Here is a 21252-nt window from a genome sequence, read left to right on the forward strand (position 1 = left end):
AAAAAAGCCAGTTTCTATCTGGTTCCTTGCAGCAAAACTACGGTCCATCACATAATACAGTCGTACCTTGGATCTCAAATGCCTTGGCTCCCAAACAAATTGGCTCCTGAATGATCGAAACCCAGAAGTGGGTGTTCCGGTTTTCGAACGATTTTTGGAAGCCGAACGTCCAGAGTGGCTTCCATGGCTTCCGATTGGCTACAGGAGCTTCCTGCAGCCAATCAGAAGCTGTGGTTCTGTTTCTGAATGTTTTGGAAATCAAATGGAATTCCGGACCGGATTCCATTTGATTTCCAAGGTACAACTGTAGTTTGGGAGATCTGGGGAGGTTTGTATTCTTCCAAACTTTCTCCTGCTGGTTACTACAGAGCCAAGTAAATGTTTGGTGGGGGCTGTCTTAAAAGCTCTGCTTCTGACTTCCGGGTTGGCGCCATCGCCGAATGGCGGACTCCCTCCGAGCTCCGGAGGGAGTCTGCTCGGCAGGGGCTGGGTCCTACCGCGCCGGCGACGCGGGGACCCTCAAAAACCACGGGCACGGAGCCCGTGGACATGGGGACTCGGCTGGTACCGTCAGCGCCCTCCCGACTCGTGAAGGAGCCTTTTTAAAGGCTACGGATCGGGTGCCGGGGAGCGGCGTGGTACTGTGAGTCTATCGCTTCCCCTGCCGAGCGCAGCCGCATGCCATTCGTCGGAGAGCGCTGGCTTCTTCCATTGGAAATTCGGACATTTAACAACAACCCGTGAGTAATTGGATAACCGGGTATAAAAGGAGAAAAAAAGGAATTTTTTTCGGATTCGGCACGAGCGGGGGGGATCTAAAAAGGAAGTCAGTCCCCTCCCTGATTGTAAGTATGCTAAAACAAGGACTGAGAAACCAAGATCGATTCAGAAGTTTATTGCTGACAAAAAATATCAATTCCACGATGGGATACTACAAGAATTGTGCTAGAGGAGGAAAGTCGAGGGTGAGAGGGAAAAGGCAACCCCCCCCCCCTGGGAACCGGGGCGATTCGGAGAACCTGGCGGAGAGAGATGGAGAGTTTGACAGCTGTCAAAGTAGCTGTCAAATCTTGAGAATACAAAGAGGACTTTGCTGCAAGTATTTTGCTGGTTAATTTTGTTACAATTGGATATAAATATGGATACAAAATGTCGGGGGGGAAAAGAAACAACAACTTGACTTTTGGATTAGAGGACACAAAGTTACTGCAACCCCCCTAGAGGGGCTTTGGGACATTACAAGTGGCGTATGTGGAAAACTACTCCGGGATGTGTACTGGTCTTAGCTCCTGGGAAAGTAGCAAAACTGAAATATTGTTTTGTCTACAGAGGTGACAACACAATAGAATCTTTCTATTGAAACAAGGTAGGAACTGGACGTAAGTTTTTGTTCCTGAATAACAAACCTCTGTAGAGATACTAGATTTCAGAATAAGAATGGTTTTGCAGCTGAACAAGACAGAAACCTGAGAAAGTAAGAAACAAAAGAGCAAAGGACCAACTACGCCACGGAAAGAACAATGGGAGGAGCAACAATGACCAAGGGAAATTAAAGGCCTCTATTAGACTGGATTTTTGAAATTAAACATTATCAAAACAAGCAAATTCAAAGAAAACCGGCAAGATGGATTGAGGAAAATTTGGCTGTGGACTTGAGACCTCCAGGCCGACAACATACAGACTGATGGACATGGGGAATCCAAACCGGGGAAGGGAGGGGGAATTCTAGAATCCAAAGGCTATGTAACCAACTTTTGGAATCTTCTTCTATCTTCTATCTTTTATCTTTCTATATAACTTTGGTATTTTGATTTAACATGTTTTGGGGAAAAAGGGGGAATTCGTGGAAGGAAACGGGGCAGATCTTGGGGGGAAAATCTTTGTTCTACTTTGTTAAAGATGAGGAGTGATGTTAAGATTGTAATTTAAATTGGCTAATAGGTACAACATATTAGGTTTAAATTGGGAATGAGAACTTGTGGAACCAACGTAGGGAAAGGGGAATACAGTCGGGAGGGGAAGGAGGGAGTCCCAGAAAGAAGGTTATGAAAATAAGGGTTTAAAATTGGTCTTTCTTTTTCTTTCTTTTCTTTATCTTTTCTATTTTTTCTATTCTGTTATTATTGGAAATTTTAATAAATATGATTAAAAAATAAATACATTAAAAGCTCTGCTTCTTTGAGGCATACATTCTCTTCTGCATTTGTAAGAACTCATTCAGCACCAGAACTTTGGAACTCCATGCCTATTGATATCAAGCAGTTATCTTCACTGTATTTGTTTCAGAGCCTGATGAAGACGTTCTTAGTAGGACAAGCCCACGCAGACACTTAGAAACGCTGGTGTGAATCTTAATCTGTTTTAGTATTTTAACTTATTGTATGTTTTAATGTATTTTTAAAAAAATTCCTGGTTTTATGGTTTCATCATTTTGTAAACCGCTTTAAAGTTTTTTTTATACAATCAAGCAGTCTATAAATGTTATGAAATAAATAAATAATAATAAATTTATGAATGCCAGCTGTTTATTTCCCAGCCAGACTCAAGAGAACTCCCCGCTGCATCTCTATTTTATACACAGAAGAGGAATCCTAATTCCATGCATTATTCTCACCCACATACATGCACTTCCAGTAATTCCCCATCAGCAGATCGATGTCCCAGAGTGCAACACAAGCAAAATGCATTCAAAAGCCCCAGAACCACTTCCCTTCATGAATGAAACATCTGTAATTCTTGTCTATTATCAAGTCTATTTGTTTAGCGATGTTACAGGCTTTCACTGGGGCTCCACTTCTATCAGCAAACTCCCAGAGCCATAAATTATTTTGCACACATTTGCGTATGTGCATGTTTGTGTGTTCTTACATCATTTATTTTCATGACATTATACATGCCATCTTTTCTGAGTACTTGACATGAAAAGGTGCTTATTCTCCAAGCTCATATTTCACTACTGTGCTTATATTTTATCTGGCTTTACAGATCTGGTTCCTGCACGAATGTCTGTAAAGTTCCATACTTTTCATCCATTATAAAGAATGGGAGTATAGGAAGTTCTCACTTACACAAAGTCAGAGAATTGGTCTAGATCAGTACTGTCTACAGTGAGTGGTAGCAGCTCTCTGGGATTTCAGACCACACTTCATCCCAGCCCTGCCTGGAACATGACTATGATTGCCTTGTCCTGGTTAAGAGTGCTGAACTAGGACCTGGGAGGTAAAGGTAAAGGGACCCCTGACCATTAGGTCCAGTCATGGCCGACTCTGGGGTTGCGGCACTTATCTCACTTTACTGGCCAAGGGAGCCAGCGTACAGCTTCCGGGTCATGTGGCCAGCATAACTAAGCCGCTTCTGGCAAACCACAGAAGCGCACAGAAACGCCATTGACCTTCCCGCTGGAGCAGTACCTATTTATCTACTTGCACTTTGACGTGCTTTCAAACTGCTAGGTTGGCAGGAGCAGGGACCGAGCAACGGGAACTCACCCCGTTGTGGGGATTCGAACCGCCGACCTTCTGATTGGCAAGTCCTAGGCTTTGTGGTTTAACCCACAGCACCACCTGCGTCCCCTAGGACCTGGGAGACCAGGGTTCAAATCCCCACTTCATTGCGTGACACTGGGCCAGTCACTGCCTAACTTACTTCACATAGTTCTTAATGGGATTAAATGAAGGGGAGAACAATGTATGGCATCTCAAGCTCCTTGGAAGAAAAGGTGGGATATAAATGCAGTAAATTATTAAAAAAAAATTGGGGGGGGAGGAGAGGAAGGGGAAGTCCCACTGGGTGAGCAGAACACTTCTTCTGCAGAATTGGATACAACCTAATGTTATTAAATGTTTTAAATGCTCTTGTTTCAAATAATTTTTCATTTTATTTTCTCTGTACTGTTTTTACTGTTTTGCTGTTTGCCACCCTGGGCTCCCACGGCAGGAAAGGCAGGATGGAAATTTGGTCAAATGATAATCATCCATTGGATTCCACACTTCCCCAAATTATGTAATACAGTTACTGGCTCAAAACAAATAAAATGCATTCTTATAGCATTTCAATATGTACTTTAAACAGTTTATGCTTTTTTAAAGCTGGTTTTAATATATATGTTATATGTTGTTTATTGTGAGTCACTTTTGTAAAAAAAAAAGTTTAATAAGGAAAAAAATATGAAGTTGAATGTACTTTTTAAAAGCAAAATTAATTAAATCAATCAATCAATCAATCAATCACAGATAAATGTAGAAATGGGACAGAAGATGCTTACAAACAAACATTTGGAAACTTGGCCTGGTGCACAAAGAGCATGACCCATCCATCTCCAACATAACCCCATACAGTGGTCATGACATTTTACCAAATACTAAGGAAGTGGGCCAGTGAAGCAATCGTCAATTCTTTCAGAGATTTAAAAAACACAACCAGCGTAAGCAAAGCAAAATGGTAACCAAAACCTAACACATTTGTCGGCCTTTTCTAAAGTATCCTTCTTACTAAGCTTGGCCTACTGCTTCCAAGAAAGGAAGTGTGTGTGTGTGTGTGTGTGTGTGTGTGTGTGTGTGTGAGAGAGAGAGAGAGAGAGAGAGAGAGAGAGAGAGAGAGAGAGAGAGCGCAAACATAGCTTCTGAATGGCATTTCTTGATAAGCTAAGAGTAGACTGATAACTTGTGTACATTTGCTCTGTACAACAGGCAAAGTTGTGTTCAGTTAGTTTCGTGCAGGGCTCATGAGCCTGAGGGAAGAGGTGCACCACAAATCATGGAAATGGCTTGAAATGTCTGCCTGGCACAGGCATAAATCCTTCTTCCATTACAATGTTTGTCTCACGGAAGGCTTAGGAGGACACTCCTGTGGATGTCAGCAACACAGTCAGACTGAAAATGACCTTCATCATGCGGAGCCCCATCTGAACCACATTTGTGCCTTGAGAGAGAGGTTTACTTCACTTTTTCAATATGAGGCAAATACACTTGTGTTTCCCACACCAACACTCAAGCCAAAATGTTGCCACCCTTCAAAATCCACACATCTCCAAATGTTGCAGTGAGCTCTCCAACCAAAAAATACGCATGCAGAATATATAAGTGAAAATGGCATGTGGAAAAACGAAAGGGAAACTAAAGCTGACATAATTCTCCATGCTGAGTGCCAGAGAGAGAAGCCAGGCTCGGGAATGAACTTTTGGCGGCACATAAAATAGACCACAAATGAAGCCCACAAATGAGAGTTGAGCTTTAAAAGCCCTGACATAATTTTCCAGAATGGGTCAAATTCTGAGCTACAGAATATTTCCCAGTGGCCACCATGCATCCACCTCTCCTTCCTTCCTTCCCTCCCCTTAAATTCTCCTCACCATCCTCCAGAGAGCCAATGTGGTGTAGTGGTTAAGAGTGGTAGACTGGTGGTAGAGTGGTAATCTGGTGAACCGGGTTCGCGTCTCCGCTCCTCCACATGGAGCTGCTGGGTGACCTTGGGCTAGTCACACTTCTTTGAAGTTTCTCAGCCCCGCTCACCTCACAGAGTGTTTGTTGTGGGGGAGGAAGGAAAAGGAGAATGTTACCCACTTTGAGACTCCTTCAGGTAGTGATAAAGCGGGATATCAAATCCAAACTCTTCTTCTTCTTCTTCTTCCTCCAAAATACATGGCCTACCCACTTTCCTAACCTTAGCAGCAGGAACAGCAGCAGGTGCAGATGGGAATGGGGTAGCCAACCCCTAGAGATTGGATGAAGCCTCTAGGTTGGCCGTGATATGAGTAACTACCAGGATTTTGACATCATCATCATTTCATATCTTAACTTTTCCTCCAATGAACTCAGTGTGGCATACATGGTTCTCCCAATGATTTCATCTCAACAACTACCCTGTGAGGCAGGTTAGGCTGAGCAAGGCAGTGACTGTCCCAAGGTGAGCTTCATGTGAACTTCATGGTCATGGGGATTTGAATGCTGGTCTGTGAGGTCTTTGTCTGACCCTCTGCCCACTATACCATGCTGGCCTTGCCTGTCTGATAGAGCAGTTCTGACAGTCCTGCTCAGGCCCAGTTTCACAACAACTGGGTTGGGCAGCAGGCATTCGAGATCGGGATCCAGATATGACCACCAAGAAATTGTGATTCATGAATACAAGACTGAACACTCTTCCTCCCCCCATAACAGACCACATTGATGAATTGCCTTGAAATCTGATTGTTACATGTTGCCTATTATCATGGCTTAGATAATAAATGGCCATATTCTAGCCTGTTCAGAAGTCTACTTTGTAATGACATTAACATGCCCCATTAAGTGTATTATTGTACAAGAGAGCGGAGCCATTTGTGATAACAATCTTTTATTAGAATCCATATGCATGAGATATTCTTTGTATAAAAAAGTGTGTAATTTGAATATTTACAAGGAGAAGGACACTAAAAAGACACAGTATAGGCGGAGCCGGTATTTATTCAGGGGAGACTTGGCGGCTTGCAGCGGCGACTCTTGTCAATGGCTGTAACGCCTGTGTGTTAAAAATAATCAGGGTCTCCGAATTACTTGGCAGCATCTAGTCCAGATATTTCTTTCTCTGAAATTGTATGGCTATAACAGAATGCTGAAAGAAAAGCTATTTGAAATATGTAAGAGAGAGGGAAACCACTATTGCTGTTCTTCCTTTGGATATCTCAAGTATCTGGCAAAAAATGCACAGTCGAATTATCCAAGAGTACAAAACCGGATTAAGCAGATGTTAGAGTGGTTTGGGATGTGTCGTTCAAGAATGGAAGCCCATCACTATTCAAAATAAATGAAGCCTTTACACAAAGCATCCCCTTATCAAAAGTAAGACGTGCGCTTGTACATATTGATACCCTGGAATATATAAAAAAAGACCTCGGATCCAAGGAAGCAAGTAATCAGAGAGTTACAAAGAATTAAGAAGATTGTGTGCACTGCTGCCTCAATCCATTGAAAAGGGCAGAGATGCCAATAGCTTTTGAGAATTTCCCTCTGTTATATAGCAGGACTAACAAGGCTTAAGCTGTAAAAAGCCAATCTACATTCTCCAGTCGCAAGCATTCAGTTACAAGATGATACATAGCCATGTGACAGTACAGCTCCCCTTTTCTGAATTGAAGAGATGTACGTAGAAGCCATCCAAGCAATTTACAAGCTCTTACATTTTGCAAATATTACCAAACGATTACCTTCTCCAAATATGACATTAAAAAAAAACAAAACCTTGTGGAGTTCAGACACCAAAAAGCCTGACCTTATAAAGCCATGCTTATTAGGACTGTGTGAGGCCCCTTTGATCTGGTGTTCTGGGGGCAGTTGTCATCTGATGGTGCCCTAACCCAGATCAGAGACCAAATTAATTTGGAGCCTTGCCCATTCATGAGCCAGTGTGGTGTAGTGGTTAAGAGCGGTAGATTCGTAATCTGGGGAACCAGGTTCGCATCTCTGCTCCTCCACATGCAGCTGCTGGGTGACCTTGGGCTAGTCATATTGGTCTGAAGTCTCTCAGCCCCACTCACCTTACAGAGTGTTTGTTGTGGGGGAGGAAGGGAAAGGAGAACGTTAGCCGCTTTGAGACTCCTTTGGGTAGTGATAAAGCAGGATATCAAACCCAAACTCCTCATGAGGGAGGGGAGAAAGAGACATGCTTCTACTTCTCCATCCTCCCAACCATATGCTGATGGAAATTTATCAGCATTTCAGTGTGAATTTGTATGCAATTTTGCCTAACATACACATTAAGATAATGCATTTTGTATGCTATTTTCAGTATTACGGTCATTTATAGGCATGTCTTACCCCAGTGTATGCATTTTTGTACATTTTTGGATGGAGAACTGCACTGAAAAATTTGGAGAAGTGCACATTTCAAAGGACAACTGTCTTCCCATGCACACATTGCTTTGGAAAGTGTGAATTAGGTAGGTTCGCCTTTAAACGTGAACTGCATTGAATGTCTTCCTCCATCCCTATAGGGTACTGGTGGGGAATTTAGTTTAGCTTGCATTTTAAACTAAACCCACACATTTTCTGAAACAATACATGAGCTAAAATGCACCTCTGTGTTCTACTTTACACATCCCTGAATTTTGTAGTGCAGTTATGCAACCAGAAAATGTGTACAAAAAGTCATAGCCTGGATTTAACCTACCCAGACTGCTAGCAGAAGCTAGTGTAAGGGCACCCACTCCTCCCACCACCGTACCCTGTGCCTTCCTCCAAATCCACTCTGGAAAGCCAGGAGAACCCCCAGAAAAGTGCACAGGGGGGCAAGAGGGAGGGTTGTTCCTTCTGGCAAGCAGAAATGCCTGGTGTGATGGAATGATCAGAAAAGCGCAATGTTTAATTTAACTTACAAAAATGCATTCTGGCAGGAGGAATTGCTTGCACAAATGTACATATTTCCTAAATTGCAAAAAAAGTACATATAAGGAAAAATGCATACTAAACTACTGAGAAAATGTCATGAAAAGAAGGACTCTTTCCTTTTTTAAAAAAAGACAAACTGATATCTGCAAACATGACAATTTAAAATTAATAGTGGAACTATATGAAACCGATATTCACAAGATTCATCCATCCCTAGGCTGAACTATTATTATTTGATTTGCTACCAACCAACCCCCAACCAAGCAGCCTTGTATGCAATTCTCTATCTTCTTTCTACACTGTTTCGTAGCAGAAATGCTCCATTATTTTATCACCTCCCCTACTTCCTGGGGGCAGCTAATAATGTTGATTGAAGTGGGACAGTGACACTTAATTTCACATTACATGTTTCAGGAACAAAATGGGTTCTTTGGCCCCCACTACTAAATAAAACTTGTGTCCTTTTTTTAAGGAGATGTGAATACGTTTGTGAAACCCATCTATTTTTCCCATTTTTTTTTTAAAAAAACAGTTTGTTAGCATATGGAAACACAAAAATTATTATAGTCACAGATTACCAGAATTCTGAACTTTGTCATACTCAGTGATGTTTAATCTAGCATTCATATTTGTACGACAGGCAGGTCTGAGGCTTGCAAACATCACTTTCAAGTTGAATCTGAGTGAATTAGATTGTCATTCCTGTTCCAAATGCAAGTGAACTTATGTCCTTGTTCTTTAAAGCAACTAGCTAAGTTTATCTATTCTCTTTAATAATGCAATTTAATTTACCAAAGGTTCCTATTAAAAATTTATCTGACTGAAACAGTCACCTAGACATTTTGTTATAGTTAAACATTAGCTTTAGCGAGCATCACAAATTTCCTGCTGTGAAGCTGGGGCCAGCTTCATATAGAAACACTCTCTAGGCTATCAACTGATATTACATTTAAATGAGGAAGTCTCTGTTCACTGAAATAAAATAAGGTTGGTTTTATTTTTTTTAAGGCACAGTGGCTGGGCCATTGCAGCAACAGGGAATTAACAGCTTACTTCTGTGAAAGAAAAAACATGGCAGCTAATAGATTTCTTTTTCAAAGCATGCCAGCAGCTTCTCACATACAGATCCATGCGAGCAACCTGGGAAATTATTAGCCATCATGCGAAACACACAAAGACTCAGAAACATACCCCAGGTCCTAATATTTTCACCATCACATGATGAGGGACAGAGGACATGAGCACACTAGCTCCATTCCCATGTTACTATCCAATAATAATTTAAGAAGAGCCCTGCTGGATCAGACCAAAGGTCCATCAAGTACAGCATCCTGTTCTCACAGTGGCCAACTAAATGCTCACAACCCTCCATGAGATTCCATGCAGTCTTTTCCATGCATGCTCCCCACTTGTGAGTCGCAACCCTGAATTCCCAGGCTCTCAAACTGTGTGGGAACCCTATAAGCTTCCCACTTCAAAGGTTAGCCTTCCCATGTGTGGAGGTTGGTGAGCATGACAATAGTGGAGGCAGGTAGGTAATGCACTTATCCCCAGTTGCCCTCTTCCCACGAAGGATTCAGAAAATAGGGATATGGATTCTGTCTTCCTATAATACAGGGAACAGGGAATCTGCGGCCCTTCAGATGTTTTATTTATTAATTCACTGTACTTTTATACTGTACTTTATCCCAGAGGATGCCAGGGCAATGTCAGGGCTCACAGGAGCCAACTCCTAGGGGCAATGGGGGCTTTGACCCCCACAATAAAATATTTGAGGGGCCCGGCTCCCCACAAAGTTGATGGGCATTCCCATTCAAATGGTGTGTGTGCACTGCATCATGTGATCAATTATGCAGGGTGGGGTTTACCGGGCCCCCCACAATATTTTATTCAAGTTGGCATCCCTGTTAGGGATGGTGCTACCATTAAGAGCAGTATGGCAACCACCAGCAAATACTGGAGGGTATCAGGGGCAGCCCCTTCCAGCTGTTGGCCAGTATTGAAGTAAGATTCAGCTGCCAAGCTTCTGCATATGGAAAGTGGGGAGAGCAGCATTAACTTGTCATCAGAGAGCAAAATGCCTTGGACCATTCCTGTGCTGTGTACCAATAACATACTATAAATAACAATATGCACATTAAATTAAACAAGATGAAAGACACAGCACCTAGCCATTCAAATAGTCCAGCTGTAGACATAAAAAACCCTCTGTGCTTAGGTTTACATTTTTCTCCACAATGTGTGAATAGATACATTTATAGCTGATGGGGGGAGGGAATCACCAGACTGTACCTTCAAAGACAAGTAGTTCCACAAATGGGGTCACCTGAGTCACCATGCAATGGACTATATGAGCCTCTAATGCAGATAGTAAGGTTGGCAGATATCGGACACCAATTCCCATCAGCTCCCGCCATCTTGCCCAATGATCAAGGATGATGGGAGTTATAATCCAACAAGATCTGAAGGGTCACACATTTCTCATTCGAGAGAGGTGGGGCTATTCAATAAACAGGTAGAGTTATGCAGATTGGAGCAGGTTTCCAGGAGGTGAGTTGCCAGGGAAAGGATCAGTTCTAATTCCAACACAACAATGTCCATAAGTGCACACATTGACTTTATTCCATATGAATGACTGTGTGCCATTCTTTTCTATGTGGAAAAGAGAAATGCCACAGTTCTAGACACTGATATTATGAGGACCGAACTGGTCTTCTACCATTGGCACTGGTTGGCTCCAGTAAACAAGAAGTTACCAGTTTCTCTTCCTGGAGATAAGGTACACTAGGGCAAATGTTTCACACAAATCACATACCCCCACTCCTGCCAATAAATCAAGGAGAGACTTATATTATTACAACCTGTAAAGTTATTTCTTCAGGACTTATATTTTTTCACCCACAATAAGGTTTATAAGCAAGCAAGCAACTTTTAACAGTCACAGGGGCTAGAAAATAACTCAAAATAAAATGATGGCCACAAGTTTCAGAAAGTTTAATTCTGTACCTATAACCATATTCCCACAGGAATCTCAGCATGCACATAGCTCTCATTATGGTGTGAGCAGGTTATGCTCTACACCTCTTTTGCTAGATTTACAGAAATGTGGAGGATTAGAAAGTTGAAACAGGATAGAGAAGAATAAAGCTATTCCAAAATAATGTCCTTGTGAATTAAATCCAAACAACCTGATACAACGATACCAAAGCAACTTAAGGAAGAACCTTAAAGCTTAAATGTATACATTCCATCGTACGCAGGCAGCCAGATTTCCTCAATCACTCAGAGACATAAATGCAGTCAGAACAAACCAGAATTCCCTACCTCGATGTTGTTGACGGTCAGAACAGTCAAAGCCTGCAAATTATAGGAGAGGGAAAACATTGCATTAGTATTGATTCAACAAATAAGGAATTGGATTAATTGCCTCTTAAGCTATTGTGGCTGGAGGGTCATGGCAAGAGGTATGTCCACGATGCAGCAAGCTTCTCTCCTATTCTGATGAGGAAGTGAAAACATTTAACTTCAGTGTAAATTGGTCTTCTCCTTTCTAAAAGTGTGACACACAACTGTCAAAATGGAATCAGGGAAAACAACCAGTTCTATTGCTTTATGCCCATGTTAGGGGTCTCAAGCTGGAGACTTTAGTACAGTGACTTGGCTACCTTATGCTCTGTGCATGCTTCCCAGAGGGAAGAATGGCTATCTTGTCCTCTACTGTGCCTCAGCTGGTGTTGTGCCAAGAGTATTAGCTTGTATACAAGAAGAGCTTTGCTAGTTTCAATCAAAGATCCATGTAGTCCAGCATCCTTTTCTTACAGTGGCCAAATAGATGTTCCTGGGAAGCCAACGAGCAGGCCTAAGCACTACAGCACTCTTTCCTCCTGAGGTTTCCAGCAAGTGGTGTTCAGAAGCATACCACTTTTCTTGACCCTGGCCTGTGTAAGTATTTGCCAATATTCTGCTCTACTTTTTCAAAGCAAGCATTACGGGGGTCATTCATTGGTCTCTTTCTCCCTGTTGCTTCAGACCATTAGGAATGAGCTGCAGCCAGAGGCAAATACTAAGCCGAAGCTCTGTTTTTCATTCACTTTCAAAATATTATGTGTAGCATAGGACTAGAGAACATGTAACTGTGCCACTATCAGTTGTGCAAAAGCTGCTGAGTTCAATGAAAAGGGTAGTAATATAACAAGTCCCTCTAGATCAGGAGAGCCAACTCATGAGGGCAGAGCCCTCTTGTCCTCCCACCAATAGTTTTGGGAGGGAACCCCCCCCCATGGTCCAAAAAAAATCAAGGGATGGAGGAGGCTGAGCACAGAGCCAAGCATGGTGTGGCTTCAATGGCCGACTCCTTCTTGTTCTTCTCCTCCTGCTGAGGAGAGGAAGGAGGGTCAAAGCATTCCTCTGCTGGTGGTGACAGCATGAGCAGGGGGAGGAGACATCTGCCATTGAAGCTGTGATGCCACCACATTTGCCTCCACCCCAGGTCCTCCCAACATCCTGATGTCGTGCGTACGACATTGGGACATTGTGTGCATGTAATGTCCACATGCACAGTGCTGGCACCCCAATCACCCTTGCAAACTGGTGCCTCTGCTCCAGATGTTGGTGGATTCCAACTTCCATCAACCACAGGCATCATGGTCAATGATGAGGGATGGTGGGAGTTATGAACATAAGAAGAATCTGCTAGATCAGGCAAATGACACCTCTAGTCCAACATCCTGTTCTCATAGAGGCCAGCCTATGAGAATCCCCAGAGCAGGAGCTGAGTACAACAGCACTCTCCCCATTTGTAATCCCTATTTAGAGGCAGGACGGTGCAACTATGACATCATGAATTGAGCAGAATGGAAGGCGGGTGGGTGGGTGTGCCAAATTTTGGGCTCAGACAGGGCACTGCTAAAATTTGAAAGCCCCCCTCCCTCTCTTAGGCTGAATCAAACTATTGATCCATCTAGCTCAGTGCTGTCCACACTGACCAGAAGAATCACTCTCAAGTGATTCAGCCAGGGAGGACTCTCTCAGCGCTACCTGGATATGTTGGGGATCGAACCTGGACCCTTTTGTATGTGAAGCAGATGCTCTACCACTGAGCTAGGGCCCTCCCCTGGTTTTTAATTACAACTATTCTATTCCCTAAACTGTCACTGTGCATTACATTTCACCTTCTCTTCTCTCTGTCGGCAACATCTGCCATTTCTTGCAAGTGGCACAGCTATCATGGCACCTGTTGGAGGAGCTAGATGAAAAGTAAGATCCTGCAATGGAGGAGATGTGTCTTTCATAGCCCTTTGATCATTCTGCACATGTCGGCTGCTGCACACCTTTACAGACCTTTTTGCTTCCCAGCATTCTTTTTGGTTAGGGCTCTTTTCACGTGGTTTTCAAGAGTCCTCATTTCTCTCACTGACATTCTCTCTCTGCCTCTCATTTAAGAAAGCCGACAATGTAGTCAGGAGAAATCAAAGCACGAGTATGGCATTCCTTTCCTGTCCTCAATAGGAAACAGTCTGGGGTTTCAAACGCTTTAGATTCCCTAAGTTGGCTGCTCAGTGAAATCTTATTTTGTGCCATTCATTATAGTGCTTTCCTCAGATTTATCCAAGGGTTCCTTCCTCTGTGAAAGAAGCTTCAAATTTTTTCTGCATCATTCACATGGCACTTTATTTTTAAAAAAAGGATTTCGGTGAGTGTGGGATTTTGATCTTACCTTGAAGTGGTTTAACATTCAATACCTCTTCCCAGAGAACTCTGGGAACTGTAGATTTCTGAGTGGAATAGATGTCTTTTAACTACTCTATTCTAAACTTTAAAATGAAAAGCATAATGCCGGTGGTCAACAAAAGAGGTTTAAAGACTCTCTCAGGGCAAGTCTTTAAAACTGCAGCATAAACACCGACAACTGGGAAAAACTGGCCTGCAAGCGCTCCAATTGGAGAACAGCCATTACCAAAGGTGTCAAGGACTTTGAAGACACTCAAACTCAGGACGAAAGGGAGAAATGTGCTAAGAGGAAGGCACCCTTGGCAAATCCACACTGTGATCAACTCCCGCCCGGAAACCAATGTCCCCACTGTGGAAGGGCGTGTGGATCCAGAATTGGCCTCCACAGTCACTTATGGACCCACCGTTAAAACTGTGTTTATGGAAGACAATCTTCCTCGGCTACAAGTGATCGCCAAAGAAGAAGAAGATGTCTCTTGACAACTCTCAACACCCTTAACCAAATTACAGCTTCCAGGATTCTTTTGGGAAAGCCAGGAAGCTTTAAAGTGGCATGATACTGCTTTAAATGTATTACTATACAACAACAGCCTGCCCATATAAGCCCCAAGCCACACACAAAATCAACAGCGACACTTTAACCAGTCCTGGGATGCTTATGCATTCCATTCCATAGATGTATGTAGCATTTCATTTTTAATGTTGTGCTGACTGCCATCACATTGAAACAATCCATATTGTTTTCTTAGCCCCTTGTGAAAACATTTCCATATTTATAATGTGCACTCTTATAAAAAATATTTCCAGGTGGAGTACAATATGGTTTAAAACACCATCAAAACATCAATAAATACTGATGGGTTAAAAAAGAAAATTCATGTTACAAAGGCATGTCTGCACAGTTTATGGAATAGGCTGCTGGATTATTCACATCTTTGGATTCTGCTCTGCATATTTTGGTATACAAATAGTGCTCACAAAAATATGCACTTTACATAAGAGTTGCATACAAAAAACGCATATTTTACTGGCGAATGTATTGAAAAGTGCATGTTGTAAGTATAATGCACATGTGAAGTGCATACAAATTACAATCGATGGGGTAGAATGGCATGTGACGGCACACATAACAGACATAAGATTGAGTACAAGTGACACCGCAATGGGACAGAATTAGCTGCTCAGCCCATCCCTCATTAACATATTGATTAACGCCACAGCCAGACAGCCCATCAGTCACTTCACCTTCTTATCCAACATCTGTGCTTACAGTGTGTTGTTTCTAAAACCACCCCTGAAATATACAGGCTTGGAATGTTAGAGTTATATATTATTGCCATGAAACTGTATCAAGACTTAATAAAGGTGGTATACTGGGAATAGCACCATCATCATCATTCATGCACTTCCTTGCTTGCTATTGAGCACCAGTGGGCACGGTGGATGTTTCTAGAGCTAGCCAAAAATGCTTGCTCAATGGCTTTTGACAGAGAGGAGATGCTTTTTCAATGAGCATTGATTGCCATTGCCTACTGAGGTGTGGCACACATACCGATGGGGTCTGGCAAAGCAGACTGTAACTTGAAGTGCAGGCAAATGGGAGACGGGGGTATGCTTGAGTTTTCAAGCCTCAACAAGAGCAGGGTTCCAACAGAATCCTGTTTACTTGATGGTGATGATGTCACATTTTTTCAAAAAGATGAACTCAAGGTGACTTACAAAACCAAACATTAGAAAATTTAAGCAATACTCGTAATAATATGCCTAAAAGTGCAGATCCAACTCAACCACCCTACTCCACTAAAAAGTAAGCAGAAAAGTCAAGCCCAAAGGAACCTAAAAACAGGCAGCGATGGGGAGAGCATTCCGCGGACAAGGAGCCACCACTGAGAAGCTCTGTCATTTTGTCCCCACCCTCAGAGGAGGCATAAAGACATGATAAAAGTTATTGTGCATGGTATGGAGAAAGTGAAGATAGGGGGGGGGGGACTCCCCTCTGTCATAACACTAAAACTCATGGGTAGCCAATGAAATTGAATGTTGTAAAATTCAGGACAGATAAAATCAAGTTCTTCTTTGCATTTTTCCAGCCCTCTGCACACACACCCCAGCTGCCCACAACCCCTGCTCTGAAAAAGCACGATGGAAAAAGTTGTCACATGTCACTTCACTGGGCTTTAATTGAAGTCCAAGCACTTGGGAAGGCCGAGGTGTGCAGATCACTGGTGAGATGATTGATTTGAAGAATGAAAGAAAGGAGATTCACAAACACCCCTTAGCCACCTCAAAAATAAGCTCAGAGTGACAAAAACTCCTGGACCCCCGAATTGATTAGCCAGTTTAAAAGCAGCAGAACATTATATATGTCTGGTGATGCCTTTTTGGAACCTCTTAAAAACTTACTTATTCTTCATGGCCATTGCTTGTGCCACTTTATTTTGGTTATGTTGCTCTACAGGAGGACAAGAAGTTTCTTTGCCTCATTGTGGACCAGCTGAAGATTCAAAGGGAAATCCAAAAAGAAGAAGAAGAAGAAGAGTTTGGATTTGATATCCCGCCTTTCACTCCCCTTCAGGAGTCTCAAAGCGGCCAACAATCTCCTTTCCCTTCCTCCCCCACAACAAACACTCTGTGAGGTGAGTGGGGCTGAGAGACTTCAAAGAAGTGTGACTGGCCCAAGGTCACCCAGCAGCTGCATGTGGAGGAGCGGAGACGCGAACCCGGTTCACCAGATTACGTGACTACCGCTCTTAACCACTACACCACACTGGCTCATCATGAAAGTTACGGGGACTTTCATGATGGTCGCAAAAAAACTGTAGGGAATGTCCACATTACACCAGGTTAATGTTCATTTGTTTTTTAAAAGGTTCAGTGTCCAAAAATGAAAAAAAGGATATTGCTCTAGATGCCTGCTGGAGCTGCCCATAATTGCACAGTAAGTTCATTATATAAAGCCAGTCCCTTGAGCCTTCATCGTCCCAGTTAAGCAACAGTAATAGAAAGCAGCTGGAAGAGGACATTAGGTCAGCTGAATCATTAGCCCTGAAAATTGCATCACTATTGCTTCTGTCTGACAGCAAGGCTTTCACACATCATCACACTCCTAAAAAGGGGAGGTCAAACAGTCAGCCAAACTTGGCACGGTAACTCCATTAAGAATGAACTGTAGCTCAGAATTCCAAAAAAGCCCACAACTCTGGGAACTTCTGGGAACTTAATGAATTTTTTACTGCTGTCTTCCCGCCCTGATCTCTGTAACCTCTTGATCTCTTCTGGATATCAGGTTCCTAGTAAAGGGTTCAGTCTTGCCCAGACTGGACCAAGGCATCCTGCTGGTACTACCACTAAACTAGCACAATTACTACAGCTACATTTCTGGGGTATCTGCAGTAATTGACAAAATATGTCTATGCCAGGGCAACCTTTTTGTAGTTTGGCTGCACTCCTTCAGAGTTAATCTGTCAGGGACCACATACTGGAGGTAGGAGGTGTTGGCTTTTTGCAGTATAGTGACGCTGCAGAGAGCTTGCTGGGGAGATCATGCATTAAAAAGAAAGGACTCAAAAATAACTTTAAGAAGGTTTTAATAAGAAAAACAAAAACTCCACTAACAAAACAAACATGACCCAACCACCAACCCATCCCCCAGGGTAAATGGGAGAGCTAGGTGCTGCTCCTTATATACTCTACCCAAATGCTGACACGCCTTAATCAAATACAACTCAGCAGCACCTGCTATGTTACACAGCTGTAAAGCTGGGTCTCGTTATCTTGCTCTGACCCTTGCTCTGGCCCCTTAGACATACACATGGAGTGGAACAATGATGAACCTTTACATTTAAAGAAACCATTCAACATTTCCCCTGCGGTTCATCATTGTGGAACAAAAACATAAAGCATACTTTGTACATGTTTTTCAAGTGTAACCTTTGGAAGTGCTTTAGTAAAAATGTCCGCAATTTGGTTGTCACCTGGAACATATTTAAATACAACCATTTCATCAGCAATTAGTTTCTTTACAAATTCTAAACGTAATCTTAAGACTCTAGTGCGCTGCGTATTGGTCTCTGAACACAGGATAGCAAGTCCACTCTGGGAATCAAGGTAAACTTTTACTGGTAGTGTTACTTGCATCTGTAGGTCTGCAAATACTTGCAGATACCATTCTACATCACGAGTGGCCTGAACGCATGCACATAATTCACTCTCTGTTGTAGAGAGACAAATAATGGTTTGTGTCTGGGACTTCCATTCAAATGGACAACCGTTGTAACAAAATACCATACCAGACACACCCCTGCAATTATTTTGTTCCACTGCATGAGATGCATCGCAGAAAATTTCAAAACCTTTATCAATACTGGGTGTAAACTGCAACCTATAATGTTTGGTATGTTTAAGGTACATTACCACTCTCTTAAGAGCAGAGAAACATTGTGTAGTGGGCTTTTCCACAAATTTTGCCAGAAAGTGAAAAGCATAAGTTATATCTGGTCTTGAGATTCTTTGAATGAAATTTAGCTTGCCTATAGCAGAACGACACAAAGTTTTGTTAGGAAATGGCTTATCTTCACCTGTAAAGGTGAAACCACACACCATAGGCGTTTCCTTCCCATTTGCATTTTCTAAACATAGCATTTCAACAAGATCATCAATTTTTGCAGTTTGATGAACTAGAAAAGATCCATTTTTGCCTTTCTCAATTTGCATGGATAAGTAATTTTTAGCTATGCCTAATTCCACCACATCAAATTTCTTCTGTAACTGTGAAACTACCTGTTCATATTCCTGTTTGGTTTTTGTAGAAATTAAGACGTCATCTACATACACACATATTTTTGTTACAGAGTTTGCCCTTTCCTTTATAAACACACAATTGTCTGCCTTTCCTTGTGAAAAACCAATATCTAGCAATTCTTTTGCTAAAGTTTGGTGCCAATTCCTTCCACTTTGGTGCAGACCATAAAGGGATTTATTTAATTTGCATACCAAACCTTCAGCAGCGTCTATGCCTTCAGGGACACGCATAAAAATTTGTTCTTTTAAATCTGCAAACAAATATGCAGTTTTTATATCTAGGTGATAAACAGAATGTCCACGTTGTGATGCATCTTTTAACAAAAGCTTAACTGTTTCATATTTTACACTTGGTGAATAACACAAATCATAATCTTCTCCTGGAATTTGTTGAAAACCTCTAGCAACTAGTCTTGCCTTGTACCTTACAACTTCATTTTTGTCATTCATTTTAACTCTATAAACCCATTTTGAATCAATAAGTCTCATATCTGGGGTTTGTGGTACAAGAGACCAAGTGTTATGCTCTTTTAAAGAAGCTATCTCAGAGTTCATAGCTTTATACCAATTTACAGCTTGGTGCTTAGGTAAATTCTGAACATCATTGTAGCTTTTTGGCTCGAAAACCACCTTATTGGCATACACAGTATTAAAATGTTCATCTGCAAATCGTTGTGGTTTCTGCCTCTTTCTATCTGAACGTCTCAGTCCAGAAGGAGAGTCAAACTCCTCAGACTTAATGGGACTGAGTGAACTACTAGTTTCAGGTTGTAAATCATCATTGTCAGACTGAAGAGGTGCCTGTAGGCTAAGCTCACGGTCAGAAAACTCAAGAGAATCTAACCTCCCCTCGGGTGCCTGTGACTTTAAATCCTCAAACAAATTATCAGATTCAACAGGCTTTTCGTCTTTTTCCATTAATTCAGAAGCACCATTTTCTCCTGCTGCTGCTGCTGCTTCTTCTTCCTCAGTATCATTTATACCATCAGTATCTTGGAAAACAGCAACCCCATTCCAATTTACAGTTTGTATCATGCTTCTGGTAATATGAAATTTGCCAGTTGCTGGTATGTAAATTCTGTACGCCCCCTGCTGATAGCCCATTAATTTTCCCTGAACACTACGTTCACCCAATTTCTGCTTAGCAGGATAATGCATAATTACATCTGAACCCCAAATGCGTAGGTATTTCAGATTAGGGCGTTTTTTAAACAGCTTCTCATAGGGGGTGACATCTAAACCAGAATGATAACTGCGATTTCTAACATAACAAAAGGCATGGAGCGCTTCAGCCCAAAAGTCTTTGGGCAGATTAGCATCGTGCAGATAAGTTTTAACCCCTGCCTGCAGGTCATGCTGCACAACTTCAACAAGCCCATTTTGCCAGGGACTTCGGGGGCAAGATAACTCATGAGTAGTCCCCTGCGCTTCCAGGAATTTCTCAAAATCTTCAGAAACAAATTCCCCACCCCGGTCAGAAAACAGGTTCTTAACAGGTTTGTTAAAGTGCGTTTTTACCCAGTTGCAAAAAACCTTGTACTTCTCAAATGCTTGGGACTTCTCAGCTATTGCATAAGTCCAACAATATCTACTATACTGGTCTATCAGGGTAAGCCAGTACTTTGAACCTCCTAATGATGGTGGGAGTGGCCCAACTAAATCACAATGTACACGCTCAAATGCCTCAGTTACTTTTCTATCTGAGCACCTGCCCTTGCGTGCAACCTTAATCTTATTCTTGCAACAGGATAAACATTGCATAAAGAATTTGCATGGTTTTAAGTTGAGGCCATTGACAATATTCTTTGTCTTAATTACATCAGCAAAATTCAGGTGTCCCAGAATTCTGTGCGCCTCGTGGACACACCCAGAATGTGGCCTTACATTCCTCAACCCCTGGCTTGACTGTGCTGCTCTGCAATTTATAGACGATTGTGAGTAGGTGCGAAAATACAGTCTATATAAACCATCAGATTCCCGGGCATACAATAGACGTTTGTTCCCATCGAAAAACTCACACATTGACTTTAAGAAACGCACAGTTATGCCTTGACGAGCAAAGCACCTTACTGACAATAAATTGTCCACTGACGGGCAGTAAATGCAGTTCGCTATTGTAATGTTTAAAGAGTCAAGTTTAACGGTACCTCTACCAAGCGACTGCAGGACTTGTGAATTGACTAAATGTACATTACCAATTTCCTCTTCGAAAGAAATAAACAAGCTTCGATCATTGCAGACGTGCTGCGATGCTCCTGAGTCGATAACAAAAGACTTCCACTTGGCATCTTTAATTCTTTTATGATCTGTAGTCCGAGCGTGAAAAGCTCGCGGCTCGTTTCTGTCTCTACTATACGATGCC

At 42.2% G+C, this 21252-nt stretch overlaps 1 protein-coding gene across 15 annotated transcripts in view; it reads right to left on the bottom strand.

Moving 5' to 3' along the window:
* The window catches only part of RBFOX1 (RNA binding fox-1 homolog 1), a 1500640-nt gene that overhangs the window by 1112092 nt on the left and 367296 nt on the right, over positions 1-21252 (bottom strand). For all 15 annotated transcript variants that reach the window (XM_081170175.1, XM_081170147.1, XM_081170150.1 and 12 more), the window contains exon 3: positions 11685-11717. In XM_081170175.1, coding sequence (XP_081026301.1) covers positions 11685-11717 — 33 coding nt within the window. The remainder of the gene's footprint in view (positions 1-11684; positions 11718-21252) is intronic.

Source organism: Podarcis bocagei (genome assembly GCF_964188305.1).
Source record: "Podarcis bocagei genome assembly, chromosome: 14".
In the NCBI taxonomy this organism is placed as follows: domain Eukaryota; kingdom Metazoa; phylum Chordata; class Lepidosauria; order Squamata; family Lacertidae; genus Podarcis; species Podarcis bocagei.